The sequence below is a fragment of the Dipteris shenzhenensis genome, chromosome 26 (genome assembly GCF_047967505.1).
Source record: "Dipteris shenzhenensis isolate YYH24624 ecotype China chromosome 26, Dip_SZ_1.0, whole genome shotgun sequence".
In the NCBI taxonomy this organism is placed as follows: Eukaryota; Viridiplantae; Streptophyta; class Polypodiopsida; order Gleicheniales; family Dipteridaceae; genus Dipteris; species Dipteris shenzhenensis.
This window is the reverse complement of record NC_141621.1, coordinates 1,283,983-1,311,486: the sequence shown is the minus strand read 5'-3', so window position 1 is coordinate 1,311,486 and position 27,504 is coordinate 1,283,983. Positions and strand designations below refer to the sequence as shown.

At 45.5% G+C, this 27,504-nt stretch overlaps 1 protein-coding gene across 1 annotated transcript in view; it reads right to left on the bottom strand.

The window, feature by feature from the left end:
- Nucleotides 1-4,849: 4,849 nt before the first annotated feature.
- LOC147884515 (cyclin-T1-3-like) overlaps nucleotides 4,850-27,504 on the bottom strand; it is a 46,684-nt gene continuing 24,029 nt past the window's right edge. The window contains exons 3-7 of the mRNA XM_087397316.1: nucleotides 27,246-27,327; nucleotides 6,618-6,752; nucleotides 6,305-6,480; nucleotides 6,048-6,199; nucleotides 4,850-5,855 (exon numbers count right to left, since the gene is read on the bottom strand). Of these exons, the coding sequence (XP_087253442.1) occupies nucleotides 5,155-5,855; nucleotides 6,048-6,199; nucleotides 6,305-6,480; nucleotides 6,618-6,752; nucleotides 27,246-27,327 (1,246 nt within the window). The 3' untranslated portion in view covers nucleotides 4,850-5,154. The remainder of the gene's footprint in view (nucleotides 5,856-6,047; nucleotides 6,200-6,304; nucleotides 6,481-6,617; nucleotides 6,753-27,245; nucleotides 27,328-27,504) is intronic.

Sequence of the window (27,504 nt, the reverse complement as noted above, 5' to 3'; positions counted from 1 at the left end):
TGTAGATCCGCAATTCGGAATGTTACATGCTTCAAATCCTTGACAATGTGATATGGCCCCTAAGGCCTAAGCTTCGGTCTGCCTGGAATCAAATCACCCTTCTTAAAAATCTTGAATTTAATATTTCAGTTCACCCATGCTCTTCTGCACTCTTGAATCACTTGTGTGATATACTGGCTCTAAATCCGATTTTCCTCCAGATGAAGGAATTGCCCTTGTCGGAATTGAAGAGACTCTTCCAGACTCATTTCCTCTACTGATCTTTGAGCCTCTTTTCTTTTATGTGCTTGAAAAAGAATTTCGATGGTCGATCATCGAGATCCATCCATCTCAAAGCTGATTTGATGTGGGGAGAAGCAAGTTTTTTGTGTTCCAGCTTCCTCAAAAATAGGTCAAGGGCGCTGAGAAAAGAACGCAAATAAGGGTCGTGAGGGCATTCATTAAGGGATACTAGAATGCCTAAGCGAGCAAGAGACGCTAAACTTTTTGAAGAACACCTGAGCCGAGCTTTGAACTTGCCATACCACTTACCTACTAGTGTTACTTAGCATAGACATTCTTTCCACTTGCGGATAGGACAGGTAATCCTCTCCTACTCATGTTGCCAACCCTCTGTGATAGCTCGATCGAGTTGTGGCTTTCCAATCATTGATCTCAAGTGCGTGTGTATTGGAAAGATCTCAAGTGCGTGTGTTGATCCGCAGAGTTGAGGCCCCAATTCTAAGTTGAGTCTGCTTCAACAAGAGATCAAGGGGCAGCGTCCCGACAGTGCCGCAGACTAATTAACGCGGCAACTAAAGGACTCGTGTTGTTATTTTTAACGTAACGACATACAGACACAATTTCACTGGCTAGTTTTTGGATGGCACTCTCTCTCTCTCTCTCTCTCTCTCTCTCTGCCAGCTATGCAACTTAGATGAAGTGGAAAATGAGGCACATGTTCTTTTGACACGTCCGCGATATGAGCATCTAAGAGAAGATTTCAGCAATGTCACGCAGCATCACAACAGTTTGGAGAGCTTGCTTTCCCATCCTCACCTTGCAGCCTTGGGCAATTACATTACCAAGGCCCTTGCATACCGTGACCAATGTATTACACAGGTAGCAACATGCTAGCTGTCCACTCCACCCTTCTTCAAAGAAGGAGACTTTTTGTAACATTCCATTGGGTCCCATGGGTCGATTTCAGGCCCCAAGAGGATGATAATAATAGTTTTTTTCTTTCTTTCTTTCTCTCTCTCTCTCTCTCTCTCCTTCAAAACCTCAAATTCGAAAAGTGTGCAGAAGAACACGATTTTGAGGGTTGAGATTTACCTAGCCCTACATATCAGATTCTATCTTGCACACACACTCACATACCACAGTTTGCAAATCATTCGAACTTTCCTATACACGGCTTCCATCACATGTCTTGCAAATTAATCATTTATTCATCTTGACAATTGTTTTCCTTTGACAAAACCAACTTGAAGGTAGTGCTCATGAGTACTTGTACTCCCTTGTTTTGTTTGGAACTTTGCCTACGCCGATCCGAGGACATCATACCTTCAATCAAGTCTTGCAGCCCGCCATGTGGAGTCCACATGGAGATTGTGCCACGTGTACTTGCATATTCCCTCAAACTACTCAAATTCACTCTAATCAACAATGTCGTTAAAGGTGGTGAAGCGTTTCCAAGCTTTTTAGCTCAATGGCCGAAAGATCCGTTATGGCGTTGGAGTGATCAGATGCAGTTACAACCATATTCCAATCACCCAAAAATATTGTTCTCCTGCCTACGTAGGCCTTTCCCACAGTATAGCACGTTCTTGAGTAGGAGACGAAAAGAAGCGATGGCTAAGTAGCATCCTCTGTCATCCAAAGCACATGTGTGGGATTAAGATCTAAGCGCGCGCACAAGAAGAGCAATGCCGCCTTTTCCACGAGTTGGGCAATTGAAGAACGTATCCTTATGCAGATGCAACAACCCCAGCAAACTATAAGAGCCTGTTTTCAGCTTTTGTAAAGCACATATATTAGGCTTAGATATGTTTCACACCCGTCCGTCTACAAAACGACGGATGATGTGCTGCCCAATGAGAGGGCACGCCGCGGGTTAGTTCGTTTCACATTTGTCCGCCCTTACAAAAATTTATTCTAATGTGTCATCCTCGTCATCGACGGGCGTAGACTTTTTTTTGAGTGGCCTCCTTGTGGCGCCCAAGAGCGCATCCGGATTTGGCTGACCAATCTGCACGCACGCCCGGACTTGAACCTAGGACCCACTAATTCTCGGTTGTCAACTCTACCAAGCAACCAACTCCTTGGTGGTGTAATAACAGTATAGTATCAAATATTTAAACAAGAGTAGTCCATCCTCTTGTGAAAGGGGGCACGAACGGCCTCTTCAAATCTTTGTGGACACTCATTTTTGGGGCTTCCCTCGTCCTCGGACAAGTGTGAAACCGTCCTTATATTCTTCAATATGCGACGTTGCTTCCCGCACATTCCAACTCATACGAGTTAATGGCCACATATGAAAGCTAGGTGCCTGCTGTGGGATTTCCTCATCGATGAAGTCGAGTAAAGGCATATAAATGTTTATAAATGCAGTAGCCTTACATGTGGCACCCTTTGCGGCTCTGAGAGAAGAACTCTTTGGCATTTTCTAAGAGCTTCCATCATTGCTAGAAGATGGATGGATGTGGCTGAGTATCTGCTTCATGCATCCGCTGAGTATTTGTTTGTGTCGATGCCGCCCCTTCACCAGTGTTACCCTGTACTTGCAGTTCTTGTTTCTTGAGGGGGGACTCTTGCCCGATCGGTGATATCTTGTCTGTTGCCGTGCCTGATGCTTTGTCAATAGCATCCTTTGTAGCTTGTGAGCCCTCTTTAGTAGTGCCATGTAGTACGTTGATGGATGTAGCTTTAGGAACCTCAACAAATTTGACCGTGGATGTCTTTGGTTGCAAAATGTCCAAATTGTCGACAATGGTAACATGCGTCTCGAAATGGACCAAAGTTGACTATAATATCCGGCTTCCAACCATTCGAGATAGTGAGCTCCGAGTGCGTGGGGGACACTTGACCCCTGTCCCACAAAATACAAGCCTTAGGGGCTGCTCGCTTCGACTGAGAAGGCATGGTGTCAGAGCATAAGTCTAGCTCTTAGATTAGTTTTAGACATAGTTGGGAGAAAGAGAGAGGGAGAGAGAGAAAGGTAGATTGAGAGAGCTCTTTGTTCTAGAAATTGAAAGAGTGAGAGAGAGGTTATTGGCCGTGTCTTGACAATCTAGACCTTTGGTGGAGATTGATAGCCTCTATAGCACCTATTCCAAGAGAGAGATCGTGGAAAATCCTCCTCCATGAGGAATTTCCCATGAACAACATGAGAAGCCATAGTCTTAATGACGATTTTCTACACTCACACAATTTTTCAAGTTGAATATTCACTCTAGACTTGACGTTACCCACATTCTTATCATTGCCAAAAACCACTTCGTTGATGTGCCAAAGATCTCATTGAAGGCATACGAGCGTGATTTCATCGACGTCCTCAATCGACTCCCCTGTGCGAGCTTCCTCAACAGACTAATCCTGAACTAAGGAAATCTCCATCAAGCCAACATATTGACTTTCATCAATGGTCTCGTAGCATTGTTACTTATAGTAATGTTTTATACTATTTTAGAGTGCCCCACTCTGTTCTCATTTTATAATACTAAGAGAGCTCTTCATTCAATGAGAATGTGGCCATAGTGAGACAAAGGAGAACCATGCTTTTCATTCAATGAGATTGTGGTCATAGCGAGACAAAGGTGAACCATGGCTTCAATCGTGCAAGCTATAGGGGAGGATTGAGTGAGCATTCATTGAAATCTTGGGGTTGCTTGCTTGCTTACATTTTTGAGAAACACGAATGTGAGTGCGAACGAGTGAGATATTATCGTATTCCTTAGAGAGTTCGACTAGTCCAATTCCTTGCATTTTGAAAACACACGAACTTAAGTGCCAATTTCCCAAGCTGTTGTTGTCTATGTAATAGTATGAGAACCAAGGAAGGCTCTTCATTGATGAGAGTATGGTTGGTTGGGGCTCTTGGACTACAAGCTATAAGTTTTCGATTCTCTTCTTTTTTTGCATGAAGCTGATGGGTGTAAAGGTGCCTTGCATGTGCTAAAACGAATGCAGCCTGCTTGTTGGAGGTTGGCCGCAGCCCACGAGGAGTGGAAGACAGGATGGCAGAAGAGGTATAGGGTGGCAGGGGGAACTACGGGATCGCACATCAAGCGCAAAAAGTGTGGAGGGAACGGAGGGTGGGGAGGAACCGGGCAGTGAGCAGAGGGAGCTAGGGGATCGCACATCAGAGGCAGAGAGTTGGAAGGAATGAAGGGAGGGGAGGAACCGGGCAGTGAGCAGACCAGTGGAGCTGCGGGTGCGCGGCAGCAAGGAGCAGGCTAGAGGAGAAGTCGGGGACAACAAATCTATTACTCCAATTACTAATTACACTCATCTCTCAAATAAAAGGAAAGCCATGGAAAGCACATACAAATCCTATATCCAACTGTATATGCCTTATATCAAAAGCTTGACATTACAGGAAAATTACCGAACAAATTCTTCTGTTTGACTCCATAAAGTATCCATTAGAAGCCTCACCAACAAAGACCTGACATTACAAGCCTGATCTTCCAATTTTAGATGCAATTCCTTAGGATGCCATCTTGACACTCGTTATTTAGCACAGGCACTTTCCAAGAATCTGCATGCTTGATACCTGCGAACACATCTGAATTGGATGTTCCTAGTCTAAAATTGCAGACCTGTTACAGGAGCTTGCCTTTGCCTCTGCCTACTAAAAGCTGCATAATGCTGGCCAAAACAAAACAATTTATTAATTAGCAAGAGGAGAGCCTGAGTTCCAGCACTAGTATGTGAAATATACCATACAACCTCCAGCCTGTATTTTCTTTTCCACTTTTCTTTTTCAGTGGTAACGACGCTTGCTGGGGTTAGTATGCTCAAAGTAAGATCAAGAAGTCTCTCCAGTGGCTCATCTATACCATACAACTCAGTTACTTAGGAACTATTCATGACCTTTTATTGCCGTTCCAGAGCCCTTGATGAGAGAGTAACATTCCAGCACTAGCCACAAAAGAATACAGTGCAAATGGATTACTTCCCATGCTCATAGCGTGGTCTCTTATGGTCCCGTTCTTGATAGTCTCTGTCTTTTTGATGATGGTGATCCATATCAGCCTCACCCCTGCGCTGGTGCTGATGATGGTGATGGTGATGATCCCTGATGTGTGCATGTCGATGCTTGATATCAAGAGAATCATCCCCATGTCCATTTTCCACCTCCCTTTCTAGAAGCTCTTCCTCATTAGACTGTGATTCAGCAGCAAATTTTGTCTCACCATCTTCCCTGTGAGAAGGCTGATGATGCTGATCAATGCTGTACTTGCTGTCACAGTGAACATTCTTGTATCCATTTTCCAAATCTCTTTCTAGCAGTTCTTCCTCATCCGTGAGCTCTGGCTTAGCAACAGAAGACCTTGTCTCTCCACCTTCCCCTCTAAGTTTCCGCCTTTTCTCTACAGCTGCTTTCAGCCTATCAACATCAACATCATCAAGAGATGTCTTGGATTGCTCTTGATGATGTGGATACTGATTTTGTTCTGTATCTTCAACTATTGTTCTTGCTTTTATTTCAGCATCTATACCTTTTTCTGCTACCTGGTTTGTTACAGCATGTGCCTCACCTACTGCTGTCTTGCGATTATTTACACCCGCACTTGCACTGGGATCACTTGAACGAGAAGCAGGTGTTTCCTTGTTTTGCTCATATAATTCTAGCATTTGATTGCTGACTTCTGCAAAACACAAAACCCATTCATATCAAGAGTACTCAAGTTTTGAAATTTCAACTCAATTGAAAAATCAGACTGACCTACATCAATGACTAATACTTAAGAATCTTGATTTCCCATCCTGAAAAAAATGTTAGATCCACAAAAACAGGTACATGTTAAAACAGCATGCGTATCAAAAATAGTGAGTGCTACCTTCCAATTGTCGAGGAGTGACCTCAAACTCCTGCCACCAGACCTTTTCCCCCTCAGAAGGTAGCTTGACCCTGAGGAACTTTGCAGCAAGGAAAATGGCCCCCGCAGCAATATGATGAGGCTTGAATTGCAAGCACAGAGAAGTGCGCAGCCTACACACCCCTCTCACAGTATTAATTCCACCAGGGTTTTTCATCAGAATACCAGGCGCCTTGAATTAACTAGCAGAAAATGCACCCCGATTTGGAAGTGCATACCCATCATTTACAAAGTTCCAAGCCACTTGAGCCAGAGCATTTTGTGCAACCTTGAACTTCTTGATAGCAGCAACCAGAGGCTTGTAAGGGTGATGAATGTTTAGATCAAAGCCCAACGTTGTAAGAACAAGGCGTTCCCCAACCAGCACAAGCTCTTTTTGTTGTTCATAAACCTCCTGTACACAAGAGGCAGTTGAAAATCAACTGCTAAAATAGAACCACAAAACACTAGTGCAAGACATCTAGTATGCAAAAAAGCAACCTAACCACATCAACGATCTCTCATTTTCATATCACACGACCCTATTCTTACCTTTTGTTTAATTCTTTGTACAGCAGCAGGGTCTTTCTTGTTCCTAATCTCATATGAAAGAAAAATGACATCACGAAGATTTTTAGGGGTCTCTTCAACTTTTCCAGCCAGGAACATACAGACTGTTGCTATCATCTGCCAAGGAAGATTCGTTAGATTGGAAGCGAACAAACGACATCATAATTTTCTCCTATAAGGATGGAGTTACACATTTCATGCTAAAAATAGAAAATAAGAACCAAGTTATCAAACCTCATGCTTCCCTAAGCTTCCACACACCCCATTAAGACAGACCTTAAGAGCCTTGAAAGAAACAAAACCTGCATACCTGCACATTCTACTCCAACCTTAGGCCCGCTTGTAACTCAACCCCATCAAGTAGAGGGAGCTCAAATGGCATGATGAAGGCAAAGCAAGAGGAAAAGAAGAGAAAGCCATACAGTTCTGAGCATAAATGCCTACCCAATACAGTTTCATTATTGCTGAGCTGCATGATCTGGACTGCTCTATCTGATTTGAATCCTGGAGTAGCCTCGAACAATTTGCCTCTATTTTGTAGATTCAAGTAACATACATTCATCCTTCTATATATATGACCCGCCTTCTAGAGGCGGTTGACAGAGTCCCTCCCGGATGTGGACTCTTGGATTGTTTAGGTGACTTCAACAATCTCGAGTTTGAGGAGGACAAGCGCAGTGGTGCTTATTCCCGGATGCCGGCTTCAGAAAAAAGCACTTGGGAGCAATTCATTTTCTCGATCTGCGGCCGGGACCCCTGGAGGGAACTGGAGTTTTCTAGGTCTCCCGGTAGTCTCAGCTTCTCCTTTGGGTGGCGGCGGCAGAATGGTCTACTTGAGAGACTAGACAGATTCTATGTAGGAGATTGGGCCATGCATAGGTGGAGCCACCGGTATTCTACCCTCTCGGACCACTCCCCTATTGTTCTTCACCTAGAGCAGCCCCGTCGTGGCCTATCCTAGAGAAAGAAAGAAAGAGGGAAATTTTATTACAGTCTTTGGAAGACCGATGGGTCTATGAGACTGAAAGAAAACCTGATACATATCACAGTAAGGGTGGAGCTACTGAAACGAGCATCATCACCCGTGCTGAATCCTAAGTCTAATCATAAATAATCAAATACATCTCGATGTAACAATGAAAAGATAAGGACTGGAGCGGAGTGGAATCCTCCGTATGTCATGTCGCCCTGGCTGGTGCATAGCCGGTGATGGAACGCTGGCGTCCATCAAGGGGTGCTGTGCATCTCGGTCTCTTGGACGAGGCTCGACACAAGACCAGAGCCATCGTGACTCCCGTGGGTCGTATCCCGCGTCTAGACTCTAAACAATGACGGGATGTTCCCCAGAGTGATTTGTGTCCCCTTGATGTCTCGTGTGTCGTGCTGCGGTCGTCGGGTCGAGGTCTCTGTCACGTCTGCGGCTAGAGACCGGACGATCAATGTCACTCGATGGAAAGAACTCTGTGATCTTGCTTTGAGAGGTGTCTGATGATGTGGCCAAACCCCGTCGCCTGAGTAAGTACTCTCTACGTCGGACCCCCTCGTGAACGAAGGCCGCGAGGCATCTCTGATCTGGGTAGGCGAGGAATCTGGAAAAGAGCCCGAAGCCGTCTTTGAAGAGACAATGGTAGCGACCTCAAATCTCATAGTACACTGGGCACCTGAAAATAAAATGCTCCTCCGACTCAACCTCCTGACAGTCGCACAATATGCATAAGCGATGCTCCCTAGGAATCCCCTCTGCTCTGCCACTCTCTATGCGGAGGCGGTGTGATGATACCCGAAACTATCAGATGGAGATCCGTAGTGAGTGAGGCATATGAAGCTCAATGTACCCTGGTGGTGTGATGAATCCCTCCTCAATCGAGAGCCAACCATGGCAACCTCTGTCTCCCTGACGTGCAGTCCCCATATGATCTAACCCGGTGTAGATATGTGGTGGTCTGAAAAACTGCATCTAGCTGGAGTGGAGAAGCACCAAACTCAGGCCTGAATGATGTGATGTGGCACAGACGGTTTTCCCCGGATCATCCGTGAGAGCATGAGAATCTGCAGGTGCTCCACCCGTGTCCACTCTATCTCTGACATGTCAGGCTCCCAACAAGGGCTGCCATACATACCGGCTAGTCGGACCAATGAGTCGAAGAGAAGGACTTTGGTCTGAGGGTCTTGGAAGTGAGAGTGGAAGCATTGTCTCTTTAGCCGAGCCAATGAAGTGTATCCCCTGCTAAGTCTGGCCTGCATCGCTGGTCTCATCGTGAAGATCGGGCCGGAGAAGATGACCCCCAAGTAAGTGTATGAGCATACGATCTCAACTGGTGACCCAGCAAAAGTAAAAGTAAACTGCTTCCGTTGCATGTTTGCTCGAGAGGTGTTAAAGATCATGACCTTGGTCTTGCCAAGGTTGACCTCCAAATCATGGGATAAACAAACAGCCTGCAGTACATCTAGGTGTAGCTGGTGCCCCTCGGGTGTAGACGACAAGAGTGCCATGTCATGTGCTTAAAGAAGAATCCTGATGATGATCCCGGCAAGTGAGCAACTGGTCCCTCCAAACGCCGCCATGAAAGTCTCAAGCTCATCGATGTAGAGGCCAAACAAGGTCGGTGATAAGGGACAACCCTCGTTTTTTTTTTTTACAAAAAGAGACTTCTATTAAGTAAGAAAGAAACCCGCTAGAGCAAGCTCTGTGCGGAAATACACCATGCTAAGCATGTAATAAAAAACACCTCAAAGGAATGAGGTCGAAAGAAACCAAGACTGAGGCTGAAAATGCCATCTCAACCCGGTAGAAGTCTCAGCAAAGAAGGGAGAGTCTCTCCCATCTCTGAGAAAAGTAACTCTCCTGGAGGAGGCTGCTCGAGATGATCCCTGCATGGTCGCCCAAATGGCCATCAGAGTGTGTATCGTATCTATCCAAGTACTGGCCAAGATCTGAGAAGGGTGAACCTGAGAACCCTCCAAAGCCTTGGTGCATCTAGCTCTCCAAATGTGCCATGCTGCAATGCTAGCTAGGATCTCCCATGGAGAGTCGACCGAGGAGTGAGCAGCCCTGAAAAGAGTGGCCGGAACATCCTCTAGAGAGAACGACTCCACAAGGTGTCATCGGATGTGAAGAGCCCAAGAGGAATCGGGGCCCTGAAAGAGTAAGCCAAGCCACTGATCCCCAGGTCATATAGAAAGGTAGGCGAACAAAAGTGCTGAAAAGTCTTGCAATCCCCTTTCATATGATTCTCGCCTGTCTGCAATTCCAAAGGCAGTGCTGTATTGTCTCCAAAGCAGAAAGGGAGCGAGGGCAAGAAGGGTCAACTCCGAACCTGGATCTCCAATGGTTTACTGCAATCCCACCATGAATAGAAAGCCAAAAGAAGAGAGCGATTTTTCTATTCCGGTGGGATTTCCACAGTCTCTGCCAAAAAAATTTCTGCAAGTCAGCAGGAATCTGAAAGTTCTTCCAATGATGAGCTCTGGTGGGCCTCCAATCCCTACAGCTGAGCCATAATTTCCTGGCATTACTGACCATGTAACGAAAGAAGGGGATGCCATTCCCAGGGTCCCACTGCAAAAACTTAATTGGGACACCTCCATAGAGCCACAGCCTCCATGAGCCAAGGGCGAGGAGAAGCGGGTCAGGATCCAAGTACCACTGTGAAAGAGAGCCATGCTCCATGACGCCCACTATCCTGACTAGCTGAGCTGAAACGATATCGTCTGTGGATCTCGACAGCGTGCCCCCCGAAGAAACATAAAAAACTAAGGCATCCTCATGTGTGTCAAGAAAAGCAATCACCTGTAAAGAAACTCCCAATCTGGAAAATGCTCCCATCTAGGTGGAGCAAGTAATAGGCATGTCATCTGTGTCCACCCAATCCAAGGGCAAGGCTGCATCAATCTGTTGGAGTCTCCCTGCACTCCCTCTGAGATTAAGAACCATCTGGGCTTGTCGGTCTGCAGGAAGCTTCCTGAAGGCTTTCCATGCTCCCACTGTAGATGCAGGGTCCCTCTCCCATCTTGGCCACTGCATGTAAGGAGAAGCTCCAAGTGGTCTGCCAAGCTCATCCAAAATCCTGTCATTCCACATGATAGGCTGCCTTTTAGTCTCTTCACGGGTGGATGGGGGAATCCTGCGAAGAGTACTCCTGAAGCTGGCCCATGCTTTCAGGATAGCAACCATAAGAGGGGAAGAGGGAGACCTGAGGTGGGCTGTGGTGAAAACCCATCTAGTACTGTGTGTCCAATCCTCTCCTGAAGTGGGCGTGTGAGACTATATGCATCTGATAAAAAAATCCTTCCAAGGCTCTTACCCTGGCATAAGCCCTCTCACAACGAACTTGCAGAGTAAAGCTCTGCACTGTAGATCTGAATCGATGATATTCAAACCCCCTTCTCTTGTAGGAAGAATCAAGGTCTCCCAAGCCACCCTAACATCAGTTATGCCATCTAGACCACTTCATAAAAAGTTTCGTACAAGCCTCTTATGCTGAGTGATGCAATCCCTAGAGTGGCACCAACAAGAGCATACAAACCATGCTGTGGATAGAAGAACCTGGTTAACCACCACCACCCTCCAGGCCAAGTCAAGTTTGGCTGAGCTCCAAAAAAGGAGCTTTCTTTTTATGCTTTCCAACACCGGAGCAAACTGTTGTGAAGGAGAGAAGCCCACCCCAACCTGGCAGCCCAAATATCTGACGAAGATGCCCCTCTGTACCCAAGTGAAGCCAATATCATTACCCCAATCCGGGGTGTCATCCTCGCAAATCCAAAAGCCACTAGATTTATGCCAATTAATGTGTGCACCTGCAGCCGTGCAAAACAAATCCAAGGCTGTCCGGAAGGAAGTGAGTGTCCTGGGGGAGGCATCCAAAAAAACAGCCGTGTCATCTGCCAACTCACTATCCATGAGCTCTTCTTCCCGGCGGATAGGAAGCCTCAGCCCATAAATATCAGCTTGAGATCTAATGTAGATACTAATAGCTTCCGCCACAAACAAAAAAAGAAACGGGGCAAGAGGACATCCTTGGTGGACGGATCTGAAAATCTGAAACCTGTCCCCTCTTACCCCCCCAATGAGCAACTGGCTATAAGCTGATCTGTAGAGAGAGGATACTCCTCTAATCCATGCATCTGAAAAACCAAAGTGAGATAGAGTACCCTCTTAAAAATCCCAGTCCACTCTGTCGTAAGCTTTCTCAAAGTCCAAGAGTAGAATGGCCAATCTCTGGCGGCTCTGCATGGCTCATTCTGAGGCCTCCCAAAATGAGAAAATATTATCAAAAATACTTCCGCGATGCACAAACCCTGTCTACGTGTCATGAATCAAATCTGGAAGAAAAACCTGTAGCCGCAGACTGATGGCTTTCGCCAGAATCTTGTAAAAAGTGCCCAATAGAGTGATGGGTCTCCATTGAGACACAAGATTCCTATTACCCCCCTTTGGGATGAGATGAATGAGACCATCTGTAAGTCAGTCCGGCATCTCACTAGAGTCCCACACGCCTTGCAGGGCTGATGTAATGTGATCACCAATCTGCTCCCAAAAAGTAATAAAAAAGGAGAGGGTGAGTCCATCTCAACCTGGGCACTTGCCCTTGTGAAGGGCAAGTAATGCAGTCTTGAATTCTACATTGGTGAAAGGTGCATCCAGAGAAACATACATCTCATCCTTCACCAATACAGGGATACACTGCCAAATAACCTCTCTGGCATCATCAATGGCCTGTGTGCCTGGATCTGCAATAAGAAGGGATGCAAAAAAATTTGAAGCTACACGCATGACAGCATCAGGATTTGACTGTAACACCCCGTCTAAGTCATGAGTAGAGAAAAGTATTTGTTGACCCTGCCACCCATCTGAATCCAAAAGGATTCCCGTGCATGAAAGGCATATTCTGAATCCAAGCATTTGTGGGCCTCTTCTGCTCTTCCCTCTGAAGGGACACTAACTGCTGGCATATACCAATCTCACATCTGAGAATCTCACGTCTCCTAGAATCAGCGGCTGTATGATAATAGTCATAAGGCTGCAGCTACCTGAGATGGGTGGACGGCTCCACCCTGTATGTAAGAAACCCAAATTTGTAAAATATCCTCCGTGAGGCTCTCCTCTGCATAAAAAGCATCCGGAATCCTGACACTGGCAGAGCGTCCTCTCTGATGAGGCTCAAGAATCTGCAACACCACTGAAAAATGATCTGAGGTGGAAACCCCAGTAGAAATGCATACAGATCCTCCTCTGTCAAGTGCCCAATCGTCTACATAAAATCTGTCAATCAATGCATGAATGGGCATGTGTATTCTCCTGTTCGACCAAGAGTACAGGAGTGACTGTGGCATAATATGAAAGGCATCATCCAACCAAGTGTCCCTGCTACTGAACTGAAAGAGGAAGGCATCCCAAGCTGCCCTCTCCAAAGAATGAATTCCACCCTGTCTGCCTCCTTTTTGTCTAAAGGCAACTCAACCATGTTAAAGTTGCCACCAATGATCCAAGAATCTGCAATGGGGGCCCAAGAGAGTAACTCCTTCCAAAAGGAAATCCGCTCCCCTTTGTTGTTGGGAGCATAAAGATTCAGAAGACCAATCTAACGCCCTCCAATCAAAATAATGATCCATTGAGATCTAGAAGGGGAGATAATACCATGACCAGCAACCAAGGGGAGAATAGAAAGAGAGACCGAAATGCAAGTACCTCCCCTTGTGCCCATAGCAAGCGACCAGAAGGTATGTCCTGAAAGCAGTTTGCCAGACTTAGAGCAATCACTGGCATCCAGCTTGTGTTCCTGGATAAAAAGGATATCAATAGCACCTGGATGAAGCTGGTTCCGCATCAGCTGCCTACGGCAATGGTGTGGAACTCCGCCTAGGCCTTGTATGTTCCAACTGACTATCCTCATCGGCAGGAGGATGCAGGATGGAAAGGCTTACCCGACCTAGTAGAGGAGACCAACTTTCCCTGGGCCGAAACACTCCTGCTGAGGGCAGGAAACTCAACAGGTGAAAGGATCCCCACACCTGCTGAAAGGGAGGCCCTGTCAGAAAGAATCCCAATGACCGGGACCCCTAAGGTGGAGGGCAAAACTCCTCATCATCCATGAAAGTCGCCGAATCTGCCAGTGCCGAAAAAGAATTCCAGATAAACAAGTCTGGCCGAGGAGTGCGAAGAAGACCTACACTCCTGGAAGATGGAGAAGAAAGACCTGCCAGGCCTCTATCAGCAGAATTGGAGTTGGGGGTTGAGGAGACCTGTGGTTGGGGTGAAAAGGAATCAGGAGCCCTCATCTACGCTTGCACTTTCTCGGTTGTCCTAAATGTGGCAGGAACAGTCTGCGGGGAAGAAGTACTTGTAGCCCCCTCGTGGTCAGAAACCACAGTGACTGGGGCTGGTGGATCTAAAGGCCCCTCCTGATGTGGAACTGTAGTGTCTGGGGCTGCAGCAACATCCACCTCTGGAGTCTGGAAGGCGTCTGTCTGAACAGGATCAAAGTGTCCTCCTGAGGTAAGGGAGCCGCTCTGATAGCTCTCCACCGTGGTACTGGGTGTGCTGCGGGCATTGGGCGCCCTGCTATCCCTAGTGGTCTTGGGGTGCGCGAAGCAAGGCGCCCTTTTGCTCGTGGTGGTCCTGGAGTGCGTGGTACAAGGTGCTGGGGAGGTGCAGTCGTGGTAGTACGTGAAGGAGCCGCACCAAAAGACCTCCTGGGTCTTTTTCTCTTCCTTAAGCAGTCTCTAGCAAAGTGCCCAAGGGTCCTCCAAATCCTGCACTGGTCCTGTGTACCTAAAATCTCGACTCTTTGTCGAAAGAGAGAGCCGTATGGACGCTGAAGCATAATGTGGTCATCTGAGATGTTAGGGTCAGAGACAATGACCCTTGTTGGGGTAAAGGCACATTGCCACCCCTTTATTAAAGATATGACACCTATGACTGTCTTAATCCTAATAAAACTTATGAGTTTGTGGTGTGGCTCATCACTTCACACCCGCATCTTTTGTGTCACCTCTCTCTCTCTCTCTGTCACTCTCTCCCCGTTGTACTTCTCCCTCTTTCCTTCCCTCTCAACTGGTATCAGAGCCTTCATCTCTCCCTCCCCACTCCTGCCTACCTCTCCCTCTAGCCCACCTTATCTCCTCGGGACTCGTGCCCTCAGCAGCGTGCAGGCAGCGTGGGCGGAGCTTGGCATTGCGCAGGCAGCGCGGGCTGCAGCGGGATAGCGAGGGCGGCAGCGCGGGGCAGCAGCACGGGACAACAGCGCGGGGCAGCGCGTGTGCGGGCAGGGCAGGGCGGCGCGGAGCAGCGCCAACAGCTGCAACAGCAGCAGCTAGCTGCTGCTAGCTTAGCTGCTACCCGCTACCAAGCGGGCGCAGCCAGTGCGCAGCACCGGCGTGCACCCAGGCAGCACACGGGGCAGCCGTACGAGAGCGTTCCGTACAGCCATCCGTACCGGACGTACGGAATCCGTACTGTCCGTACAGAAGCCGTACAGGTACCTGTCAAATTTTTTTTTCTGCGTCAGGGAGTGCATTTCGAAATTTTGTTTTGGATCCGTACTCTGCACAGGTACAGCAGGTACAATGGTACCCTGCACAAGTACACAGGTACAGAAAGTACAACAGGTACAGCAGTTTTTCTTTGGGGAAAGAAGAAAAAGAGAGAGATTCCCGGCTATTCAGTTCTTAAAACTGTGTTTTTTGAGGTACAGCAAGTACACTCTTGTCCCTCGTGCTTGAGGTGACTAGTACCACAGTGTGTGGTGGTTGCACAATTATCTTGTTTCGGGAAGGTAATGCCTTGATTTTGCAGAGGGCTTTTATGCTTTTGCTGAGTGCAAATCTCAGCTTTTGGGTGACATTTTCAAAGGGCTTTTGCCTGGAAGCTTATGCAGTGTATGCCTTGAGGCAGTGTGGAGCCAGGGAGCCCACATTGGTCTTGTTTCCGAGTGTATTCAGTGACATTTCTGCAGGTCACATTTTGTGTATGACACCTTAAAAAATCTCAGTTGAGCCACGCTTGGCCAGGGCGCATCGAGTTTACTCGGTCCCTAACTGTCCATCGTTGACAGTGCTCAAAAGATTTTCTCTTCAGTGTTTGTACGTTGGGATCTGTGTTGTTATTGTGTACACAGGGCTGTTTATGCATTGCATTGTCAGGTGAAAGTGCCAGGAGAGCGCTGTATTTTGTATGCTACCTCAGTGAAAGGTGTTTTTCACTTGGTACAGGTGTCAAATCAAGGGGCTTTTGCCCAGATTTTGCTTGAGAGCACTTGGGTTACTGTTTGAGACCTTCAGATGCCTTTTATCCCCTTGGCAGAAGGGTGATTGCTTGGGATTTGTCCCATTTTCTGTTGCAGGTTTGTGACAGGCTGAAGTGTCTGGAGCCTCTTTTCAGTGAACAAAACAGTGTATGACAAGTGGTTTATGCATATAAAATCAGTGCAATACCTCATCTGAGGTGGGAGAAGTGATCTGGACAGCAGTGTTTTGTGCTTCGTCAGCTGATGATGCACTCACTCAAAAGGTTGAAAATCATAAACTCCATCACACATAGTAGGGACTACCTACTATGACATCCCAACTGACGCCATCAGCGAAAATTCATGCACACTTACTATCCCTTGGTTTTCAGAATAGCCCCACAGAACCCACTCTTTATGTCTGCGGGAGTGGATCTGATTTTTTAGTGCTGATTTTATATGTGGATGATATGCTCATCACGGGCCCAGATACTCAGCAAATTGCAGCTTTCAAGGCTGATTTGCAGCAGATTTTTGACATGTCAGACATGGGACAGCTCCATTATTATTTGGGCATTCGGTTTGCTCGTGTTGAGGGGGGTATCATGATGTCTCAGTCCAAGTATATTGGACAGCTCCTTGATCGTTTTCAGTTTGAGGACTGCAAGCCAATCTCTACTCCAGTGGACCCTGGCTTCAACTTCTCAGCTCATGATGGGAGCCCACCATGTGATATCACTTTTTATCAGCAGGGTGTTGGATGCCTTATTTATTTATGTCACACCAGACCTGACTTACAGTATGCAGTATCTCAGCTCAACAGATTCGTGCACATGCCCAGTTCACAGCATTGGCAGGCAGTGAAGAGGGTCTTCAAATATCTCAGAGGCACTCAATATTTAGCCCTCTTCTATGGTGATCAGGGTTCACTTACCATGCATGCTTACACGGATAGTGACTGGGTAGGATGTTCCGACACCAGAGTGTCACATACTAGCAATTGTTTTTTGCTTGGCAATTCATGTATCTCTTGGCTCAGCCTGTGAGGCTGAGTGCAGGGCAGCTTTCACCGCTACAGTAGAGAGTGTTTGGCTTCCACAGTTACTTACAGATCTTGGTATTCGCAAGACATCCTCCACTATTGTCTACACTGACAGCCAGAGTGCTTTGGCCATTGCGCATAACCCAGTGTTTCATGCGCGTACCAAGCATATTGAAGTTCATTATCATTATGTTCACGAGCAGTTGTCAGCAGGAGACATAGAGTTGTCCTATCTTCCCACAGAGGACAACATAGCAGATATGTTTACAAAGGCACTTCCTCGTCCCAAATTCGAAGTCTTTCGACGGGCTTTACATTTGGTTCCCTTTGTTACATGATCTGACATCCCTTTTACATTCATAGGTGGCTATATCCTTTTGGATCAACATGTGCCACCATGACCAGAAAATACCAAGGTATTCTGAGACGTTTCCAGAGTACGTCAGCCCATCCCATGGAGGGGGTTTTGTAGGCCATCTCCTGGTGGTTCTAGTGATGCCCTATAGGCCATGGTATGTGCCTTGTAGGCATAAATATAGGCACTTGTAGTGTTAGTGCCTTTTAGGCCACATAGGACACTTAGTCCTATGTGACACCTAGGGCACTTAGTCTTAGGTCTAGGTACAAGTACCTTGTACTCTTTTTTTTCACTATCCTAGTTTTGACGGGACGGCAGACTCTATCGACTCTTTTGCACCTTGCTCTCTCTCTCTATCATCTAGCGATCCTACACCTACGACAATCCTACAAGCTGAAAGAAACTAAGCTATGGATAGCTGAAAGGAACTAAGCTATGGATAGCTAAGGAACTTACAAGATCTCAATTGAAAGATAACATGGAGCTAGCCAAAGTTAAGGCTGCCAAGAAGGATGGAAAGTGGGCAGTGTACCGCGGAGGAATAGCACTCTTTAGGAATTCAAATCAAAACCAAAAGACTCTCAATCTTAAAATTATGTACAGCCAATTATATATAGGTTAGGATGAGTTTAGGTACTCTAAATAATTGTAGTTTCTTTATGCACTCCTTGGGAGCTGCCATGTGCCCTCCCTAAGCTGTTGTACTAGATGGTTTTTTATTGTCCCATAGACCTTTGCTCTCCCGTGGACATTAATAGACTCTCGCGCGTCCAAACTGCAAGCATGTATGGCAGCCCTTGCTGGGGGCCAGACCTATCTGAGGCAGAGTAGACTCGCCTTGAGAGATTGCAATTCTCTTGTTATCACGTAGGGTTTCATTGTCCTACCAGGGTTCACCCAAATCGACCTGCCACACTCACTCAGAATTGCCATTGGACAATTCCGTGTGTCATCAAACCCACTCCGTATCGAGAGTGGTTGGGCAGAGGGGATCGCCAGGGACAGCCGTATCTGCACATTATGTGAGCAACATGAGGTCAAGTCAAAGGAGCACTTTGCCTTCCGTTGCCCAGTCTACTATGAGATCCGCAGGCGATACCACTGACTTTTCAGAGACAGGTCCGAGGGCATTTCTAAACTTCTCTCATAGCCACATCAAAGGTGCGTTGGCGCCTTCATTCACGAGGCGCTCCGACATAGAGAGTGTCTCATTAGTCACGAAGACAAGGACGGGACACCTTGTCTGGCCCATCCCAGAGCATGATCACAGAGTTCTTCCTCCCAGAGCACACTGTCCCCCCAACCGTAGATAGCAGGAAAGGTAGAGACCATGAGATCAAGACGCGACACACTGGACAGAGGACAGATGTACAGATTATACTAGTTGATTCCTCATCTATTTTCAGACCTAGGATATGCCCAACAAGGGTTATTGTGGCTCTTGTCAGGCGTAGAGTAGCCACCAGGAGGGCACCACGGAATACTCCTCCAGATAACAGACAGCAATCTATCACGGGATTCTTGCCTACACTACCCAATCCGTCATCGAACCTTGACGCCTTAAGCTTTCCTTATGTATGCTGCATCGTATTGTATTGCACAGGATCAGATTGCATATATTATGTGGATGATGATGCCAGAGATGACTATGTCTATACAGTTCTAGCATGGGTTAGGATGCTCGCTTAGAAGCTCCACCCTTTTACTCATTGTATAAGGTTTTCTATCAATCCCATAGACCCATTGGTCTTTAGCAGACTTTAATAAACTCTCTCTCTCTCTCTCTCTCTCTCTCTCTCTCTCTCTCTCCCCCCCCCCCAGCTTTGCTAATGCTTATCTATGCGGACGATATGGTATTCTTTGCAAAGAACAAGGAGAATCTACAAAAACATTTGGATACACTAAAAGAGTTTTGCAAACACTCAAGCATGCAGGTCAACATAGATAAGACAAAGGTAATGGTGATTGGAACACGTAATAAAGAAGTGGATATCACCTTTGAAGGAAAACCCCTGGAAACAGTAACATATATAAATAGCTAGGGCTGGATTTTACAGGCAACTACAAATGGAATGCATGTGTGGAAAGGAGGATTCTGGAGGTTTGAAAGCTCGGTATAGCTTTCAAAATAAATGCAGGCTAATCTGTAAATGTATGCACCACCATTTACTTAGCAACCTTGGCTAATACCACTACCTAGCCTATACATCATCTAGATCATGTACAAGATACTCACCCCCAACGTAACAAGTGTGAAGACCAAAACCAACTTGATCTACTTTTACTTTCAACTACTTTCTCTCAAGAACTCCAGTGGAAAAAAAAATCCGAAAACATTCATGACCCTCTAAAGACTTTATACTCAGTTAATCTAGTTGCAGACTAACCAAACCATAACCAGTCAGTCTGGTTAGAGTAACCAGCAATTACCCATCTGGTTACTGTCACACCCCCCCAAAAAAAAAAAGTTGCAGGGACTGTTTCTGCTAGCAGTTTTCACCTACCTGAGAGAGTATTTACTGTCAAAAAAAGCAGAAATCAGAGAAAATCAGAATGCATCCCTTTGTGCTCAGAAAAAGGGAATCAGATGCATACTTAGTGCTTTTTTGCAGCAGCCAGAAAAGGGGCAATATAGTTGTTGATGCTTTGGCAACTTTGTGGGTATATGCCTTGAGTTGACAGCCCGGTACTGGCATAGATCGTGAATGCAAGACACCTCTTGTGGAGGCAATTTTTCTCTTTGAAAAGCCAAGGCAACGTGCATCAGTTGCATACACAGTGTGTGTGAGAAACTTGCAGATCTCAGACGACTTGTAAGAGAATGGCTCAATCACCTATCCAGTGGGATTCACAAGATAGGGATGCACATCCAAGACAGAGAAGTGTGTAGAAAAATCAGCAAGAATTTGAGCAGATGGTACGCACTCGTATGCAAGAGATGGAAAATCTTAGAAGGGATCCAAGAGCTCAGTATTTGTTTCAAGCAGAAAATATGCCTAATGCAGCATATGATGTGCCGATGCCAGAGGCACACTCTCATGTACAGCCCGAGAGAGAGAGAGAGATCTCATAGGGGACGGTCTCCTAGCAAGAAGAGATCGAGGCATCACCACCGATCTCTAAGTCCTTCACCGTCTACCCCGAGCTCGACTTATGTATCTTCTTCTTTATCAAATAAACCATCCAAGAAAAGAAGGAAACACAAGAAGTCTAGGAAGAGCAAGTCTTCCAAAGAGACCAAGGAATTCAAAGATGGAGGTAAATCTGTCAAGTTTATGACCTATAATGGACAATATGGTCATACAGACAAAGCATTGCACTTCATCATGCAGTTTGATGCTACATTCGGTACAGAAAAGTTTTCATAATCCTCCAAGTTGAGAATGGTCAGTTTGCACTTGACAGCGACATCTAATGCATGGTGGAGTGCACAGACCACAGATGGGTCAGCCCCAAAGAGGTGGAAGGGCTTCAAGAAAGCCTTCTACCAACAGTTCATGCCTAAACAGTTTAGAGATCATGTTCTTCAAGATTGGGACAGTTTGCATATGGATGCAGGAGATACAGTGGATGTGTACAACCAAAAGTTTTGGGATGCTTATTTGCAGGTAGTCCAAAAATTCAGGCAGTGGTGAATGCTTTGGGGGCAAAGAACATCCAGGACATTATGCATTCAGCTTCAGTAGCTAGTCTCGTGCCGTTACAAGATCCATCCACAGTGCTATCCTTGCATGCAGGAGGTGCTGAAAGAAAGAAAACTGATTTTTCAAAATCAGAAAAGAAACGTATCCCAAGGTTGAAAAGAAAGGGTTTTAGCCTTCAAATCCGAGGAGTACTCAGCTTTCAAAGTCATATAAAGACAAATCCCCATTCACTTCACAATAGATAGCTGAATTCCACAGAGATGGGAAATCCTTTAGATGTGGGAAAGAGGGGCATATGGCTGCCCAGTGCCCTGAGAAGCCTTCGGGTTCTAAGGAGCAGAAAAAGCCACAAGTACCACCGAGGCCAATGGTGGGAGCAATCCCACCTCAGACCCAAAGGAAAAAGAACTTTTGCTATCATGGGGAAAGATAAGAGATCAGCAAGCATTAATCCTACTTGATCCAGGGTCTACAGACAATTTCATATTGGAAGATTTAGCCCTGAGATTAGGGATTATGTAAACTACTCGGTGCTTTCTATCGATTCAGACAACGGATTTTGCAGAGGCATTTGAATGAGATGATTGCGAGTTGCCAAACACATATACTTGAACTTAAGAGTTTGCAATTAAGCTGGAATTAAGACTTATACAGCTTAAACACAAAGTGACATCATTGGAAAATGCAATATGATTGAGGGGCCAAGACGCCCCCCTCCCCTTATCCAGGCTCACTTTATTCTTGAAAATGGAGATACAAGACCAAGGTGCAATGCACCTTCCAAACTGATGAACTCAGTGAAAACCTAGGACCTAGATACAAGACTCAAGAGCATATGTGCAAGGTAGACAACAAAAAAAGAGGATTCCAAGCTCAGGTTTCAACTCTAGGCTTGCCCAATCCACAAGGAAGAAGCCTGCAACAATCACCACTTACATCCAACATTAGAGACAAGCACTAGTTTCTAGAAAGATAGTAGAAACAACATGAAATAGTGCTGTAAATGAGATAAACTTGACAATACAGGCTCCCTTCGTGACTTGACCCTTTTGTAGATGAAGTCCTTGATGCCTCTGAAGCTACCTTGGGTGAGGAGAGTGTGGAAATGGGGCTGGAATGAGAACAGTTGAGAAAAACAGCCTGTAGGCTAGAGAGAGAAAGCTTTTATGGAGTGATAGCTGTAGAGAGAGAGTGCCAATGCTGATCCCAAGGGAGGAGATGTAAGAGAGGAGCTGCTGCTGTTCCAGAGGTGCACAGAAAGGCAGATTTCTGCAAGGGAAATGGGCTGGAACAGTAGAGAGAGAAATTCTGCAGTAGAGAGAGAAAGACTGCAGCAGGAGAGAGAAAGGGGCTGTGGCTGCTCCAGGCTAGGTGAAGGAGAGAGGATGCTGCTGCTGTTCCAGAAGAGCTGAGAGGGGGCAGATTTCTGGAGAGGAGGGGCTGGAACTGTAGAGAGAGAATGTGCTGTTGTAGAGAGAGAAAGTGCTGCTGAGGTGAGAGAATGGCTTGGGGAGAAGCTGGCTGCACCCAAGGAGCTGGAGAGGTTCTGCTGCATCATCCAAAAGGAGGGAGAAGAAAAGTGACGAAATTTTCATGTGTGGAATGAAAGGGAGAGGCCTTCTTTTATAGGCTCAGCCCCCCCCCCTAGGCCTAGAGTGGAAGGTGGACACTTGTCCCAGATTTTTGGTGGGCTGCAGTCCCAAAGAGGACAGCCCACAACCTGCCCCAAACACTTGGCCTGCATACCCTGCCACTTGCCATGCAAGATGCCACATGTGTGGGACAGGTGGACTGACCTGCCAGCTCAGATTCCATGTGGCAGTCTGCCACGTGTTAGCTGCCACGTCACTCCCAAAAACCCTAAAATTTCAAAGTTGTCAGAATTTAATTTTGATCGCACCCACAGGTTCCTAACAGCTTAGACTATCTATTGACGTACTCTAAGGTCATAACTGAGCCATACTAAGCTCATTTGTTTGTCGTCTTATCTTGTATCTCCATTACTCTTGGCATGCTGCCAAGCCCACACCCAAAGCTCAAGGAACATTCTCTTGAATGGTTCCTAGGTCGGTATGCAATCTGTGCATTTGATTGGTCCCATGTTTGGGTACTCAGGTGGGGTGTGGTTCCTAGATGTTCCTCTCAAAGAGAGGCCATCACTCTTGTGGGTCACTAATGCCCATAACCCCAAGCAAGGGGGTCCACCCTCAAATGCTAGACCTAGTCCCCATTGTCCGTAACTAAACAGTAGGAAAACATTTCATTTCTTAATAAGCATACTATTGAAAAACAAAAAGAAATAGTACCAAGCAAGTGGATACATGTTGAAGCAGGATGACAGATTAAAACTGAAGAGCTAGGCAGAGCTCTTGATGCTGATCAAATGTTCTAGGGAAATCCAGTGCAAGTTACTCCTTTGATTGGAAAACTTCGTGTCCATATGTAAGCTATGTAGATCAAGAGGACTTCTTAATTTCTCCTCTCAAGCAGCATGATGTTGTACTTGGTACACCGTGGTTCCATCGTAAGGAAGTAACGATAGAATACCTTGAGAGGGTGCTGAGTTTTATCCATAGGGGAAAAAACCAGCGTTTAGTTGCTAGGAATAAAGGAAAACTATCCCCATTGTATCTAATGTTTCATGTGGTAAAGCAATAAAGTCTGCAATTTCCGCGTACATGGTTTTTGTAAAAGAAAAAGAGAATGATATGCATGCTGAAATGAATGATGCAGACAAAGATAAATGTCAGTTTCTTGTAAACTTTAAAGATTGCTTTTCCAATGCTTTGCCAGGGGAGTTACCCCCAGAGAGACCAGAAGATCATCAGATAGAGTTAATGCCTAGTAGTGAGCCACCAAATAGACCACCTTATAGAGTCAGTGCGACTCAAAGAAAGAAAGAAGAGATTGCTGTCCAAAGGGTTGATTCAGCCCAGCTCATCTCCTTTTTGCTCACCAGTACCTTTAGTACAGAAGAAAGATGTTCTTTTCGAATGTGCATTGATTATCATGCATTGAATAAGATGACCATCAAAAATAGATTTCCGATACCACGCAGAGATGATGAGCTTGACCAGCTCAGAGGAGCAACAATTTTCAGCAGGATAGACTTGAAGAGTGACTATCATCTAGTCGGAATACAACCACAAGATGTGCATAAGACAGCTTTTCACACTACATTCGGGTTGTATGAATACGATGCAGATGGATCCTGCAAAGATCCGAGCCATCCAAGAATGGCCTGAGCTGAAAACTGTGCATGAGGTCCGTAGTTTTTTGGGACTCTGCTCCAAGAGATTCATCAGGCATTTTGCTGATATCGCAGCTCCACTACATGACCTTACTAAGAAAAATGCAGCCTTCACATGGGGGATGTCACAGAAGAAAGCATTCAATACACTCAAGGAGAAGTTGACTACAGAACCTATGCTTGTAGTCCCGGATCTGTATCATTCTTTTGATGTTGATAGCGATGCCTGTGGAGAGTGTGTTGGAGCTGCATTACATCAAAATGGACATGTAGTGGCATATGAAAGCCGAAGATTGCATGATGCTGAAAGATATCTGGGGATCTATGAAAAATAATTATTGGCTGTAGTTCATGCTGTGAATACATGGAAGCATTATCTTTTGGGTGCAAATTTTACTGTTAAAACAGATCACCAAAGTCAGAGATATTTTCCAACTCAGACAAAACTCTCCGAGAAGCATATGAAATGGGCAAATATGCTGTCAATGTATCATTTTCAGATTGTCCATACTCTAGGAATTCCGAACAAAGTGGCAGATGCCTTGTCCCGAAGACCCCGGGTCAACAATGTGACCATTGCTTATCATCAAGACCTGGAAGGCATGAGGGAGCAATATGCTAATGATGCAGATTTTGATGAGATTTTACCGCAAATGCAAGAGGGGCAGTCCACCAGTCCCTGTTCCCTGAAAGATGGGTATTTAATGAAAGATGCATGCCTATGCATCACCCAAGAGATGAGGAAAAAGATTTTGGAAGAATGCCATGCACCTCCCTATGCTGGACATAGAGGAATTACAGCAACAACTCTCACACTAGAGAGGTATTTCCTTTGGCCAGGGATGCGGAAAGATATACATCAGTTTGTTACTGAATGCCTTACGTGTTAGAAAGTGAAGTATGATAAACGGAAGGCACCTGGCCTACTTATGCCTCTTCCCGTGCCTCAGGCACCGTGGGAAAGTATTACAATGGACTTCATTTTTTATTTGCCAAGATCAAAGTCAGGGAATGATGAGATTTGATCTATCAGTGATAGCTTCAGCAAGCAAGCTCATTTCATTCCGATTCGTAAAACCATAAAGGCAAATCATATGGCTAAGCTTGGCTAAGCTTTTCATTGCACAGATCTTTAAGCATCATGGTATGCCTAAGTCCATTGTCAGTGATTGAGATCCCAGAATAACCAATCTATTCTGGAGAGCTTTATTTGATAATATGGGGACGAATCTGAATTTGTATTCTTCTTTCCATCCCCAGACAGATGATCAAAGTGAAGTAGCAAATTCTACAGCATTGGATATGCTAAAATGCTACGTGGGTGACCAAGGTTCAGAGTGGGAAAAGTACCTAACATTGGTAGAGTTCGCTTACAATAATACAGTACACAGCTCTACAGGGAAAGCCTCCTTTGAGGTCATCTATGGGAAGGTGATTCTGCCACCTATCCTGAGGACCAAGGATGAAATATTTGCAGCTGATCAGTTTGTGAGAGACCTCCAGACAGCTTACAGCCAAGTCCGGACAGCAATTGAAAGGTCTCAAGAGAAGCATAAAAGAGATGCAAATAAGCATAGAAGACAGATGGATCTCAAGGAAGGGGATTGGGTACTTTTAACGTTCGAGAAAGCTATATCAGAGGATCCACCAAAAGTGGATGAGCCAGAGGAGGTCCTTTAGCCAGAGCAGATCGTGTACCATACTGTACGCTAAGGCCCTCAGGGCAAGGAATTGTACAGGTACCTTGTAAAATTCAAGAATTATACGGCATTGGATGCCAAGTGGATGGATGAAGACATGTTGTCCGATCATCCACAACTTTTGGATGCTTACAAGGAAGCTTTTCACTTGAGATCAACTGAATAGAAGCCAAGGGGATGTCACCACAATGTAAATACCCTAAGTCAAAGTACAGTTGACCATTTATTTGATCATAATTAAAGAGTTTTCCATCTGGGTTAATTATGGTCAAAAGAGTTTTTCTATTGGTCAAAGAATTGACTACAGTAAAAGATACTTGACTTCGGTCAAGTAAGCCTGATCTCGGTCAGGAAGACTTGGTTTATACCAAGAAGGTTAACTTCAGTTGGAGAGTTGTGCCACCTTCGGTTGGAGAGACTTGACTATAATTAAGGTGCCTCGACCCTTGGTCAAAGCCCCTTAATTATGATCAAGAGCGTTGACTCCGATCAACCAGAGATTAAACATATTTTTATATTTGTTATGTGTGCACATGTGTTCAGTGGGGACGCCCACTGTGACTAGAATTAGTCCACAGTGTGTTATTTGCATGCAAAGCGCTAACAATTAATGGGTGCCATGGTGGTGCGCTTTAAGTAATTGTTGCAGGTACTAGGAAGAGTTATTTTCCTAAGCGCAATGGAGCCTAACAAGAGTCTAGGAGGCAGTTCGCGTGACCAAGTGCTTCGAAGACTCCAGAGTTGCCTTTAGTGGCATGTAATTAGGAAAGTAATGTAGAAATTGACAAGTGGCTTGTTGCCAAGAAGGAGATCCTGAAAGCTCATGTATTTTAAAAAAATTCACGTTTTGGATTTTGTATGCTCAGCTCTACACTGAACTGTGTACTCACTTTCTCTCAAGAAATAAAGTGCCTTGGGGGGGGGGTCCAGCCCGACAAGTTGTCCTAGGCCCTAGTTGCTTGCAGAGTGTGAGAGAGAGAGAGAGAGAGAGAGAGAGAGAGAGAGAGAGGTAGAAGAAGCGCAAGAGAAAAATATTCAGCACAGGAAATGGTTTCACCATATGATGAAAAAAGGCTTCTCAACCTCATTCTATGCCATTATTCTATTCTATTCATACATTAGAGCATCATTAGAGTAAATACTAATCTCAAAAGAAGACTGGCATATTCACAAAATAGAAGTATAAGTCAATGAAAAATCAGATTTTCTCTCAAATTCACATTGGGTTTCTTTAAAGTGCACAGCCTTTTACTACAACCATATGGCTTAAAGAGAACAAATAAGAACTTTCTCAAGGAGAAAAAACAGACAAACACTTTATAGTTTAGAAAGTGGACAACTAACATGCATATCTCAAGCTACCTGTATACATCTGTTATCAGCTATACTTACATATCTATCATTCTTCAAATGGGATTGCCGTAAAAAGAAACGGTGACAAAACACGATGGCAGTAGCTATTGTCACCTGTGGCCTGCAAAGGACACACATTTAGTGGTAAAATATGGAGCTCTCTCTCTCTCTCTCTCTCTCTCTCTCTCTCTCTCTCTCTCTCAACCTCTCCCCTACCCTACCACTCTATCCCACCCATCATTTCCTCTACTCAAGCCTCTCTCATTGTCTCTTCCCACCCTCTGTTTTGTCGCTCCTT